Source organism: Morchella sextelata, assembly GCF_020137385.1.
Source record: "Morchella sextelata strain SCLS chromosome Unknown scls_11, whole genome shotgun sequence".
Taxonomy (NCBI): Eukaryota; Fungi; Ascomycota; class Pezizomycetes; order Pezizales; family Morchellaceae; genus Morchella; species Morchella sextelata.
Genome location: NW_025408626.1, coordinates 329,472 through 342,662, shown reverse-complemented (window position 1 = coordinate 342,662; position 13,191 = coordinate 329,472). Strand labels below are relative to the sequence as shown.

Genomic DNA, 13,191 nt, shown 5'->3' with positions numbered 1-13,191 from the left:
TGCCCCCTACATATACCTTTCCAGGCAAATACATTTCATTCCCTTCATCTTATTGCAATACAATGTCCATTTTCCCCTAGAGCTATCCGAACCTAAACACGTTGACCCATTCCCGCATCACCGTTCATCCGCTGAAGACACAAATCCACTGTTGTACATAAAGTCGGCCAGACCGTATGCTAGAACAAAGAATTTCAAGAAACAAACCCCCAGAAAAATGATAATCGACCATGCATGAGAAGCGTTTCATTAAAAGATACATGCATCTTAAGATCATTCATCCCGTCACTGATCCTCATGCAAGCATAAATATAATGGGTGGAAAGTAATAGCTAAATAGTAGGATTGGCGTCAGCAATACCATTCATACTGACAGGGAGAAGCAAAAACTAACCACTAGTATCACGACTTGGATACATGTAGTGCTGCATAAAGATGCAAGGTGGAATCCAAATTTTCCCGATGCAAACTTAGCTCCTTCGTGCAAGATTCGTCTCAGAAATGGTCAAAATCCAATCTGAAAAATCCAGGAGAAACCCTTCCTTCGAATAGTAAACAGAAGTGGAAACCAAGAATCAAGAATTGTTTGACATTCTCTGGCGTATAGATTTCTGGGTCTTTGATGTATAGGTCCAAGGAATTAAAGCTTAAATGCCCTTTAGTAAGACAGAAATGTATTGGAAGGAGGTCTGGAAATAATGCAAACAACAATTTTGGTGCAAAGGTTAAGATAATAAACCAATCGCCCCCCTTAAGCCAGTGTATCCTAGTCTTTGTAATAATGCCCAATTTCTTGATCATAGAACGAAAAGTTTCAATTGTATGTGTTTGTGGCGATAGAAAAGTGTTTTGATGGATAGGATATTCTATTAGAAAACATCCATGGCGAGGGAAAATGTTCAAGTGGCTGAGGAGTAAGAGCGTGAATATCATAGAGGCCCTCTTGATATTGTATAATTATCTAGTCTGATGAATACCGTGTGTAATCTTTACCACGGACCTCAATTAGGTTGGATGTTCTGCCAGCATATCGGCTTCACCGCAGATTTGATTTTGCCTTCGGTGAATGCCACCTGCCCTCCATGTTTGCCATGTAAATATTGTTGGGTGGTTGGTGAATTAACCATCCGGCGAGCATAGAAACACAGCTCATGTATACTAGAGTCTAGTGCCAAGAGCCAGTGTGGAGAGTTTCCACCGCTGGAAAACACTATGGTCTCGATCCGGCATTATGACCGAACCTTGGCCGCAAAGAAAACGAAATCCTGGATCCCGTATTTTGGTGGCGATATTGTTGACTTCCAGGCTGCTCCATGAGATAAGAAGCAACCCGAGAGACGGGCCATTGCAGCAAATACTTGCGATATGGACTTGTTCTGCAGCATATGTCGTGTTAGCACCTTCCGGAATTCCAGCAAGAGTCCAGAGAGTGGGAAACCAAACAAGAATTGCGTCGAGAAGAAGTTCACTTACGGGGAAAGATTAGGTACAATGGCACGTGGTAAAACCACGCGCTATTCACTCGAGAAATCTAAATTGAAATACCCCGCAAAGGCAATTGGTATGGGAATGGAAGCTTTGATCGCGTCCTCGTTGACTTGTAGTGGCGATAAAGTGCTGCTGGTTGTCCTGATCTTCACCTCGCAGTAATTATTTTGCGAGCCCCCGCAAAATGTACTGTCATGAACGCTGGATAAGTAAGTCCAAGCTGGTAAGCGTTGCGGGGAGAAGGTGTACGTTAATAGATTGAAGGTCTTGAAGCCGTCACCAGGGTGATTGTTGCTGTCTTGGCGTCGTCGATACCAGATAACCGTGTGGCGTTGAACGTATGTACAGTATCGACATTCAACAAACTTAAATCTTCGAGTCCATCTACAACGATGACAATATTGCAACTCAAAGAATATATAACGTACAAAGCAGTTTATAGAAGACTTTGTTGTAGTGTATCATTCATATCTTTGCCCTATAGAACCTTCACTGACCAAGATATCCTGCAGTAGAAGTCATGAGCACAAAAAGCGGCCTGTTTTATGAAAATAGGTAACGTGGTTTTTCTTTCACTTCTCTATTCATGAACTCTGGTCTCAGTTCAAGTTCTCCCACCTCGGGATATTCAAAATACTTACCCAAGCTGCAGCTGCGCAGGGCATTGCCTTCTTGTTTGTCCGCCCACCCTACCTTCATAGACAACACGTGCCTCTAGTCTCAGTATACAAGGTTATCCCAAGTCGCGGCCTCCGTATCCCTTTCCAATACGTTTCGGTTGTCTAACGTATTCCATATGGTTTCCAGTCAATACATAATACTTACAGACATGAAACTACACCCAACAGCCTCATCTCTTCGTAACCTACAAGTGGTCTTCGTCCGATAAACTTATCAGCACCGGACAGATGAAGCCAACGCCAACGCTGACACCCGAACGAACCGCCCCTAATGCGGTTGGCGACCAGGCTTCGCCCCCTGACAACAAGCATAGGCCTAGGGCTCCTAAAGCACTGTCTATCAGACGCAACAACAATTACAGATAGTAAAGATACTGTGCAATACGTGCTGCCTCTCCTTGCACCTTGGACGAGCATGGGGAAGGTGGGGGAGGCATGAGTGATAGTCTGTGATGCTGGTTCATGAGGCTTAAAATGGCTTGGCATTTGAGCATTGTGATGCCACCAATAACTTGGCGAGAACCTTTTTGACGCGAGGATTCGCCCACATTACACCTTAACAAGGAAAACTTCGATTTGATTATGATCGCCACGATTATGCAGAGCCTTCGGTTGATGACCCTTCGGTATATACCTAGGATGCCTTACACGGGAGTGCAAGTCCAAACAGTGGCACAAACCAACGATAAATTTTTAGGGACAGATACATATATAAACCTATGTATCCCAAGGATAGGATTTCCCCCGAAATATTCCGGTTCTGCGCCAATCTGAGACAATATGATTGTTGAAATAGTTAATAGTGGTTGCATCACAGGTTATCACTCGACGTGTATATCATTGCACGACCTCTACGTGTGAACGGAGAAGTGGTGCCGTGGAGCGATACGTATACAAACACTTAGGGTGGCTCAAGATATGAATCGTCTGAATGTTAAAACCCGGTTGGAAGAATGTTGGACGAAAGTCCATATTCCCTTGGGCACGCGGATATTGTTTGATTTTCATCTGCAGACAAGCGAGCCGCAGTAAACCTACCTAAGAATATGTAGTTTGTGTTATTCTATTGTTGTTTTTCTTTTATTTCTTTTTCCCCCCGGGTTTTGAGGTGCGGTTACACGCACACATGGGGGCTTCATAAGGTATCACTCGGTGTCTTGGCGAACTATTCCACGTGGGCGTGGTGGTAGCGAGCATGGTGTAGGTACATGTATCAGGGTTCAACGAAGGACGAAAGCACTCCAATATGGAATTGCAACACAATATTTGTTGCCCTAGTTTCCCGAGAGAGTTGATGCGGGTAACCGCTTAAAAAGTACTCCTGGAACGACCATGAGGTTTGAACGAATGATACTAATAGTAACGTGAATGGTTCTCTACACACATTAAGTGGTTTGAGCCGCAGTCATTCGAGGTGTAAGGAGCGATTGGATGATTTCTGTCAAGGATAAAGTAAGTATATGATTTTCATATAAGTTTTATATATTCTGTGTTTGTACTCCTGAAGGTCACAAAATACACGTGTGTAAATCAGAGGATTGTAGACATGCGGTATTAGCCGATTATAATGGGCCAGAGCTCTAACTTAAAGCGCTTCTTATTGATAACGAGCTGAGTTTGCTTAGGGTCTATGTTTGCACAATTGTGGTTACATTGCTTGAAGTTGTGATTAATTAATGTTTCAACACATCGATTATTTGTGGGGTTTAGGTTGTTGCTTCCTTTTGTCTAGGGCTGATGGTGATAGGCGAGTACACACGGCCCACGAAGTTATTCTTCAACATCCCGCTTTCAAAACCTCTATGGAAAGGGAATATTTTCGCTATCATGGCCGGGGGTCGGCGAAGGCTGAGGGAAAGAGAAATGGAAGAAAGGGACGGACGGAAGAGGGACCACTCACAGTTCTGTGCAGCAGCAGCAGCAGCAGCAGCAGCAGCGAGGGTCAATTTCATTTCGGTCAAAGCTGGCACGGTACGCTGATAGTCCAACCGAGAAGGGCTTAGAGCGAAGTCTAGGATGTTCCCAGTCGGTGGCTGCATTGGGACGTGCCTAGTCTTGTACTGGCAACACCAACCATCCTTCCCCCTATTCCATGATTTTCTTTTTTTTCCTTTTTGCACAGTATTTTTTTGGGTCTGGGGGGTGGAATTTTGGGGATCGTTGGTAACGAAGGTAAACTGGGCAAAATCCCTGGTGGCCGTGCGCGCCTCTTCTCTCCTTTCTCACCACTTCACAGACCCTCCCCCGGCTCGCACACGATCTGATGGGTTGAGTTCAGCCAGTGCACCCTTTTTCGGTCTCCCTCTCGCAAGGAGACACTGATGTGACCTCGAGACCTTCTTCGTTATTCTGGATGTCTGTATGACCAGGCGGGTCCCATCTTTGGTTCAAGTGCTCGATGAATGAATGGATGGATGGGAGACGGAGTACCTAATTGCCCTTTTCTTGCCTTGCCTGTCTAGCTAGCATACCTAATCCTTGGCTTCCCTATCCCTTTCCTTCCATATTTTCTCGACGTTGTTCTCTCTCCTCTCTCTCGCTTCTCTCCCTTACCTTTGGTCTTCCCATTCGTTCTTTGGTGCCCTACTTCTCTTCCTCTTTTCACTTCCTTCTTCCTTGCTTCCTTCCTTGGGTGCATTCTGTCAAGCTTCACCTTCATTTTGTGTTTTGATTTTGCCTATTCACAAAGTTATTCAGTGCAGCTTGTTACGTTATCGTTGCTCTTTAGGGCTGCTTTCTGCTTCCCTACAGACTTCAGTTCGTCTTTGGAGGAAAATCAATAGAGTCAATTGTTCTTGAGTCTGTAGCTCGGGTTTACTCGTTTGGTCCTTGTTGCTTCACTTGGATTCAATCTGCCCAGCACACTCCACGTAATACCTTTTTTTCCGGTGAAAAAAAGAATTTGGTGAGATACTTTGGGTAGAGTTGATTAAATTTCATCTTGTGAGTTATCCCGAGTGACAATGCCCCTTTTTACAATCCCAAGCCGTATCCCGAACCTTCAACTTTTACCAGGGAGGTCAATCGACACTGATTAGCAATGTGCTAATAGCTCCCGATATATCTAGATAATCCATAATTCATTTACCATAATTTCAACGCGCCGTGGACCTCTATAGTAGACCATATATTTCGCCACCAATCTTACCTTCACAAGATCGAGTGTCCGAGTCCGGTTGTCAACAGCCCACCCCCCTAAAATCCCAACGCGTCCGGAGATAATCCACCGGACCGTCCCTGAAATCAGTCAAAACGGCCGTCTTGCCAGCATCCCAATCGGACAGATTTGTCCACTCGCATTATATCATGCACAATGAGAATGGAAATCCCGTAGGCTCCAATGGAGCCAACGGACGAATTCCTCACCCTCTCTCGAAATCCTCGACAGCCGATCGTTCGAACGGAGATCAGGTTCAGATGCCCGCCGGCTTCAGTGCCGATGCGGGAAACCACAGCAGACGCCGTATTAACATGCCGTCAATCGACACGGCGGCGATGCACCAGGATAATGGAATGGCTTCCCCGGGAACTGGATACGACATGTTCACTCCTCTGCTTCCTTCTCAACTTCTACTTGGATCCCCTTTCCAGCCATCCCCGCAATTTCAAATGCACGGTGGATTCGCTCAACCCAACCCCGGCCCCCTTTCCCCAACCTTCGGAATGACGCCTGGTGGACTGAGCTCACCTACGGGGTTTAATCAACAATTCGCCTCCTATTACCAGCAGAGCGTGCAGACACCTACTTCTCCCATGGCAGCCTCCCCCGGTATGGTAGCTGGTACTTCCCGAACTGTTTATCTGGGAAACATCCCACCGGAGACCTCCGCCGAAGAAATTCTCGGTCACGTGAGGTCTGGACAGATTGAGTCTGTCCGCCTTTTGCCCGACAAGAACTGTGCTTTCATCTCTTTCTTGGACCCTGCCTCTGCTGCCCACTTCCATTCAGATGCTATTCTGAAGAAGTTATCTATCAAGGGTCAGGATGTCAAGGTTGGTTGGGGAAAGCCTTCACAAGTTCCAACCTCGGTTGCCCTTGCTGTTCAGCAGTCCGGTGCTTCTCGTAACGTATACCTTGGTAACTTGGCCGAGGATGTTACCGAGGAAGAACTTCGTGAAGATCTCGGAAAGTTTGGTCCTATTGATACTATCAAACTCGTTCGTGAAAAGGCTATTGGCTTCGTCCATTTCCTCTCCATCGGAAATGCGATCAAAGCTGTAAACCAGCTTCCCCAGGAGCTCAAATGGCAGACACCACGTAGGGTGTACTACGGAAAGGATCGTTGTGCATACGTGTCAAAGACACAGCAGCAAAATGCCGCGCAATATCTCGGAATTGCTCCGGGTTTTTCCAACATCCTCAATGGTGCTGATAGAGAGATGATTTCCTCTGCTCTTGCTCAACAGTCGGTTGCAGCTGCTGCAGTTGCTACATCAGCTGGGGGCCCCAACAATCTTGGAAACAGGACTGTATACCTTGGTAATATTCACCCGGAGACTACCATCGAGGAGATTTGTAATGTTGTTCGTGGGGGGCTTTTGCACCACATTCGGTACATTCCTGACAAGCATATTTGCTTTGTAACATTTATCGACCCTACTGCTGCCGCTAGCTTTTACGCCTTGTCGAATCTGCAGGGGTTAATGATTCATAATCGCCGCCTCAAGATTGGTTGGGGTAAACATTCAGGTGCTCTTCCTCCTGCAATTGCTCTTGCTGTTTCCGGGGGTGCAAGCAGAAATGTCTATGTCGGGAATCTTGATGAGTCGTGGAGCGAAGAGAGGCTCCGCCAAGATTTCCAGGAGTACGGTGACATTGAGCTTGTCAACGCACTTCGGGAGAAGAGCTGCGCATTTGTCAACTTCACAAATATTGCAAATGCAATTAAAGCGATTGAGGCAATGAGAAGCCGTGACGAATACAAGCGATTCAAGATCAACTTTGGGAAGGATCGATGCGGAAACCCTCCAAGGCAAAGCACTGGTAACCAGGCAGGCACACCAACATCTGCAACCCACCCCCCAATGCCCAGCTCCAGCCCAGTCAATGGTGGCCTTCAGCCTGGATCACAGTCGGGGTCTGGTGGAAGCCCTGCCCAGCTCAGCCCGTCCGGTATGCCGAGCTCAAACAGCCCCAACATGCTCGGAACACCGACAACCCCGAATAGCATGCAGCAGCTCATGAACAACGTCGCTGCCAACCCTCTTCAGGCGTACTTGGTTCAGCAGCAGCAACAGCAGAACGATGCCATGTATGCATCGTCGCTGCAACAACAGATCGCCGCCGCCCAGGCCGCCGCGGCGTATGGTCAGCAAAACCAGATGGATCCTTCTGGACAAGTGCCTACACAGGCCGTCGACAACATGGGCCAGAATGGTCAAAACATCAATGGACTTGGGCTCGCGGGCCTTGGAATGCAGAATCAGAATCTGCGGATTGGCGGGCAGCACAACCGTGCCTTGAGTATGCCTGTCTTGAGCCCTCAACAGGGACAAAACGGAATTGGAATGAATGGGTATAATAATGGGATGAACAACGGTATGGGTGGTTGGGCTGAACAGGATGAGGGCATGCATTAGATGACTTTTTATTCTCGGTCAAAATAGGGTGGTGGGAGGGATGTAATTGATGAGCCGGGGTTTATTTACTTTGACATAGGGGAGTAAGATTTTGGGACGTAGAAAGGACTTTGGATTATTGAATAAGCAAGAGATGAGAGAAGACCCTATAGCATTTTTAATGGGCATTTCGGTATGATAGTTTCATTTTCATTTTTGCTTCTGCCCGGCCTCTTAATTTGTCTGTTTGGTTTTGATACCTCATGTTTCAAATCATTCGCAACCATTACTACCACCGTTTAGTGTGATGATTGAACTGTAACTTTGCCTCATTCTTATTTCTTATTTTTTTCTCCTTCATTATTTCTTTGTATTTCAAGTTTTCTTTTGACATTTGGATTTATAAAGCGTTTTTACCAAACGTTGATCTTACACTATATCTTTTTTTCTCTTTTTTTCTCTTTTTTTCTCTTTTTTTCTCATTTTTTTCTTTCTTTTTAACCTTATTCTTCTTTCATTCTTTACTACTTCGTTTTCGATTCACTAGGGATGGAAGATCAAAATACCTTTTTTTGGCAGACTAGTTTTTTGTGTTCGTGTCTATATTTGTGCATTTCCGTGGGGAGCTTTAATTTGCTACCAGCATTTTTTTTCTGGGTCGGTTCATGAATAATTTAGTGGATTGATTCGTATATCTTATCCTGAGTTTTAATTTTTTTTTTTTCCCACCTCGTTCGAATAGGAACTGAACCGGTTACCTACGTGGCATTCAAGTGTAAGTTGGCTCTCTATTCGATGGGATTTTTATCATCGAGTGATAGCGTATGATTGCACGGCGGATAAACCGACCAAGCGAGCCAGCCGGGCCGGGGGTGTCCCAACGAACAACCAACGTTACCTGAGTGTAATCATTGCAATTCTTGATAAGTGATAAGGTCCGTGGGGCGCCGGATAGATAACCATGTAGTCCGTTCCTTTGTATTGATTGTGGCTTTCCCTTTCCACGGGACAGCAGACAAGTATACATACGAGGTAAGCCAAAGATCTCCATCCCATCCCATCCCATCCCATCCTTCGACGTGCATATCCCTTGGCGCTCAGCTGACCCACGATTACCTACTCCACTCTACTTTCGTTTCATTACGGTAAAAGCGCCGTCGCCGCCGCGGGTGTTCGGATCCTTTCCAGAATTAAGAGAGAAAAAAGAAAAGAAAAAGAAAAAGAAAAGACCGGCCCACACCCGGTACCGGGAAACTGGGTTGTTGTACTACGGTCAGGGGATTGTGGTTGGGCAACGTTGGATCATGCGGTAGCACTCGGTCCTTTATTTTTTATTTTTTACTCGGTCCGGGAGTTGTGAAAGGTCTGATATATGGACACCATTGAATTGTGGCGAGATTTAAAGTTTGGTTGATTTGTAAGTTCCGTATACCCCGGTTTGACTCAGAATAGGGTTAGGGTTTCTTTGTGATGTTCTAGGAATCCTTCTTGAGATTCTTTCATCCCTTTATATCTACTCGGTATTGTCCTCTTTCAGTAAGTAGGGAAAAGGCAGGTTTTCTGTACGCCCGAGGACCCCCAGTTATTGCATGTAGCTGAGGGGGACATATGTTTTGTGGAGGGCCCCGGGGGGGGGGGGGGGGCGAGTAATACGGATGACACGGCACAGCTCGATCATTTGAAGAGCAGAGGCTGATCTTACTCAGGAGGAGAGAGAGCACAGATACGAGCTGCAGTAGGTACCATGTAAGACAATTGATTTGGGTACCGATATTCACCTCCGATATTTTCATTCGGAGAAAAGAACTTTCTTGTAGTATGTACATGTAGTATTGTACCCATCCACAATAGGGAAAATAAGCTCTCAAAGTTGAAAATGTAGTACCTATCCTAGCTTTCCCAGATCCGTTATGTGCCGCTGTCGTACCGTATATGTATGTTACACCGGCCATGAATCATCCTAGTTGATAACTATGTCGGTGGCGAAATACCTTCTCGGTGTGGCTAGCTGGTAGCGATTGTGATTTCACCGTTGAAATATTGACCGTTGGCCTTTTGCCGTCATGGAAGTTTGCCCGGTATATACACCCCATTATGCAATGCGCTCATAGCCGTGTTGGGTTCTGGCTCTGTTGACTTATCAGTTAGCCAGTTATGCTTCTTTGTGGGGTGGTAGTACCTCCTAGAGTGCTCTATCTATCTCACGGATACCATTGTTAGAAGTTTCGATTGAAAATCTTTATGGTTCATGGGAAGAGTGCATGCCTGAGATACGGCCATGCAGCCAGCAGCGGAGGACTCTGGGTGGAACCAGAGTGTCAAAGAGTATGTGGTAATCTGACCGCGTTCGAGGGGCTTCTGCAGTAGATCCATCTATGAATCAATGTGAATCTTAGATGTATTGGGGGAGGGCGGTGAGGCGGCTATTTTGTAGGGATGCCTCCTTAATTTACGCATGAATATAAAGAATCAACCGTGCATCGATGAAGCAAACGAAAGTTGAGAGAAAATGTCCAAGTAGTTAGGCCATATCCCCGTACCTAGAATTCAGGCCGCACGCGGCCTAAGTTCTGCCTCGCCGCGCCGGTGGAGTTTTCTTGGTTGTAGACAGGACTTGCCAGAAAGACCCAGATGAGATTTTGGATGGCTTAAATTGCCCTGATCTGTCCATGAAGTAACTTCTAGACATAGAAGAGCTCATTTTATACCAAGACAACCATTGTCTTGATGCCCTTTTGATGCCCCTTTGATCCTCTGATATATAATGTTAGTATCAGAGGCCGGGTCTAGCCCTTTCATTAACCGTGAAGTCTGCTTCGTGTTCCCACCACACTATGGCTGTAATACGATACCGCGTCAAACTCGTCTCAAACCGTTGAACTTCCCCCATTTAGTGATCTGTCTTGAATCGTGGCTGTGGCAGACCGTATGGATGTAACTTCATTAATAGGCGCTCTCTCCTCGAGCTCACATCATGACATAAAGCCCACTCTAGCCAGGCCTCTTCACTACCACCCCACTCGCCGGCGAATCGGCGCCCTGTTCGATCATGAGTGGTAACCATCTGGTCGGCTGAACATTTATACCGGCCCGAAGTAAACAAGCACTCGCGTCAGATTAGTGGCGAACATATCACTGGGAGCGACCGACGCCGTCCCAACCCACTCAATCGGACGAAACTTTAACAACGGTTGGCTATCTATCCTGCTTCTGACGCGGGATAATGATACGGACTCGATTGAAGCTCTCTTTCGTTATTACTGTATAGACTTATTCTTGACTGTGCACGGAAATCCTACACTGTGGTGCCTCATAACCCGGGCTTCGCTAGGTGGGCCAGAATTTAAGGTTGCCGATCTCCCGCCTCGCTTATGCAGGAGCCAGCCGCAGCAGAGCCGCAACACCACAACCACGATTTTGGAAGCTCGCTGTAGCTATGCACCGGGTACACAGACATTCGGGTAGTTTATAGTGCCCAAGAATTGTCGCGTACCTAAGCCAGGCGCAGAGGGAATCACGCCTCGCGCAAGCTGTATCGGCCTCGTGGGCAGTGGCTCCCACTGGCCATGTAATATGTGCGTTGTGAGAGTTTCTTCTTTCTTTTGGCTATTTGCGGAATCCATATCTTCACAGGTTTGGAAATGATAAGACTTTAAAACCGATCCAGAGCAGAATCTTACTCAATAAAGTTCGGGGTATATAAGGCTTTATTTTTGACCGAAAAGCTCCCGAGTGATTGTCTATGAAGTGAACTAAAAAAAAGCACCAAAGACCGAACCAACAACCCCCCAACCCTCCCACTCCAAACCCCAAATTCCCAACCGAAATACGATGACCGATATTAATGAGATGCAGTTGTATCGAAATCACCACAATAGCCACGGATAGTTGTACCTAACACCACCATCAGCTCAGTACCATATTGCATGATCAATATCTCAAACACAACAACATATACACACCGTTACATCAGCCGCTGCTGAAACGCTCTCTCGGCTTCGATAAGCCTCTCTAATCTGATATTCAGCTGCTCATAGTCGCAATCCATCCCGACCAGGAGCAATTGAGCCCTTTCCTTATCTTGCAGGATCGCATATAGCTCTGATGAAGGCTTTGCCCCCCCGAGGGCATTGTTGTCGATGTCAAAGCCCAACTCGACGAGATGCGAGTTCATCTTTAAAATGAGGGATCTGATTTTCGACCGGTCGTCCTTGAGGCGGGTGACATAGGCGACGAGAGTAAAGATTATTTCCTTCAACTCGTTATGAAGGAGGGTGGACTCTGGGAAAATTTGGGAAGTCATGGTTGGATGATCGGACGATTGGATATGATGAAGTGTTTGATGTGGATGGAGAAAGCGGTGATGGAGAAAGCGGTGATGGAGTTTGAGGTGATGGAGTTTGAGGTGATGGAGGAAGCGGTGATGGAGTTTGAGGAAGGAGCATCTGTATAGGGTTTATATACCTGTGGGTATAAAAAGACTCGGCGGCGACCATTTTTTGTTTACCGGGTTGGTTAAAATGTAGTATCCAGACCAGTTTTTACATTCACAAGACGTACTACGACCTAAAGCTTCTGCTGGAGTCTTATTATCATAATAACTTAAACAGTTGAGATAATTCATGAGTTCACCTTATAGTTTTTTGACCATGATATTTGCAGCTCCGTATTCATGGTGATGAGAATTCCAAGTTTTAGGCCTTGGTAAATAAATAAACTTGCGAAAATCTCAGGACAAAAAGCAGGACCAAGAATAAAATTGTAGATGTTGCTGTTAATTCAAATAATTATTCAGAAATCTTGTTTGATAGTTTAAATCCTGTTTCAATGTCCATAAGAGGATTGAAGCGGGACGTACTTGATATAAATAAATAATGCAATCTAGGAAATATGTTAGTTGACTAAGAGCGGATTATGCAGTTTAGGTAAACAACTGTGGAGATACTCAGGTTATTTAACTTGATGAAATCGTGTTGGGAGGTGAATTGTGGAGGATGAGTTCGTATAAGAGATTTTGGGATTAGGGAAACAGGAAGGTCGATGCTAACATGTTTATCAAACGGCCACAAGACGCATCGGCCATACACATGCTTTTATCGAGCGGCCAGATTATTGATTATCGTTTGGTACTGGCCTATTATGAGTAGTGTACATGTAGTTAACAGTGACTACTGGTACTTTGAATGGCTACATGTATAGCTGAACGTTCCTCCATCGAGTACGTACAATAGCTCGACTTTGCTCATGCTTATAAATAATAGCTAGCTATGAATCTACCAAAAAGTAAGGCGGGAGAAGAGAAAATATTGCGGAGACTTCGTTGCTTGATTTAGAAGTATAGATTATAGATCGTATAGAATCTTTGTTATCGAGGACCATCGATAGTACTCCTTTCTAATACTAATGACGTACACAGCGCAGCAGGGTTTTCTATGCCACGCGTTAATGTTGAATAGAATGGGAA

The 13,191-nt window shown here is 45.7% G+C and overlaps 2 protein-coding genes across 2 annotated transcripts; one reads left to right on the top strand and one right to left on the bottom strand.

The window, feature by feature from the left end:
- Positions 1-5,474: 5,474 nt before the first annotated feature.
- On the top strand, positions 5,475-7,748 carry H6S33_001521 (uncharacterized protein; the record flags this gene model as incomplete). Its single annotated transcript, XM_044833309.1, has 1 exon — positions 5,475-7,748. The coding sequence occupies one exon, from the start codon at positions 5,475-5,477 to the stop codon at positions 7,746-7,748; it is 2,274 nt and encodes a 757-aa protein (XP_044693582.1).
- A 3,943-nt stretch (positions 7,749-11,691) lies between these two features.
- Positions 11,692-12,030, bottom strand: H6S33_001520 (uncharacterized protein; the record flags this gene model as incomplete). The annotated part of the gene is made up of 1 exon (XM_044833307.1): positions 11,692-12,030. The coding sequence occupies one exon, from the start codon at positions 12,028-12,030 to the stop codon at positions 11,692-11,694; it is 339 nt and encodes a 112-aa protein (XP_044693581.1).
- Between the last annotated feature and the right edge of the window lie 1,161 nt (positions 12,031-13,191).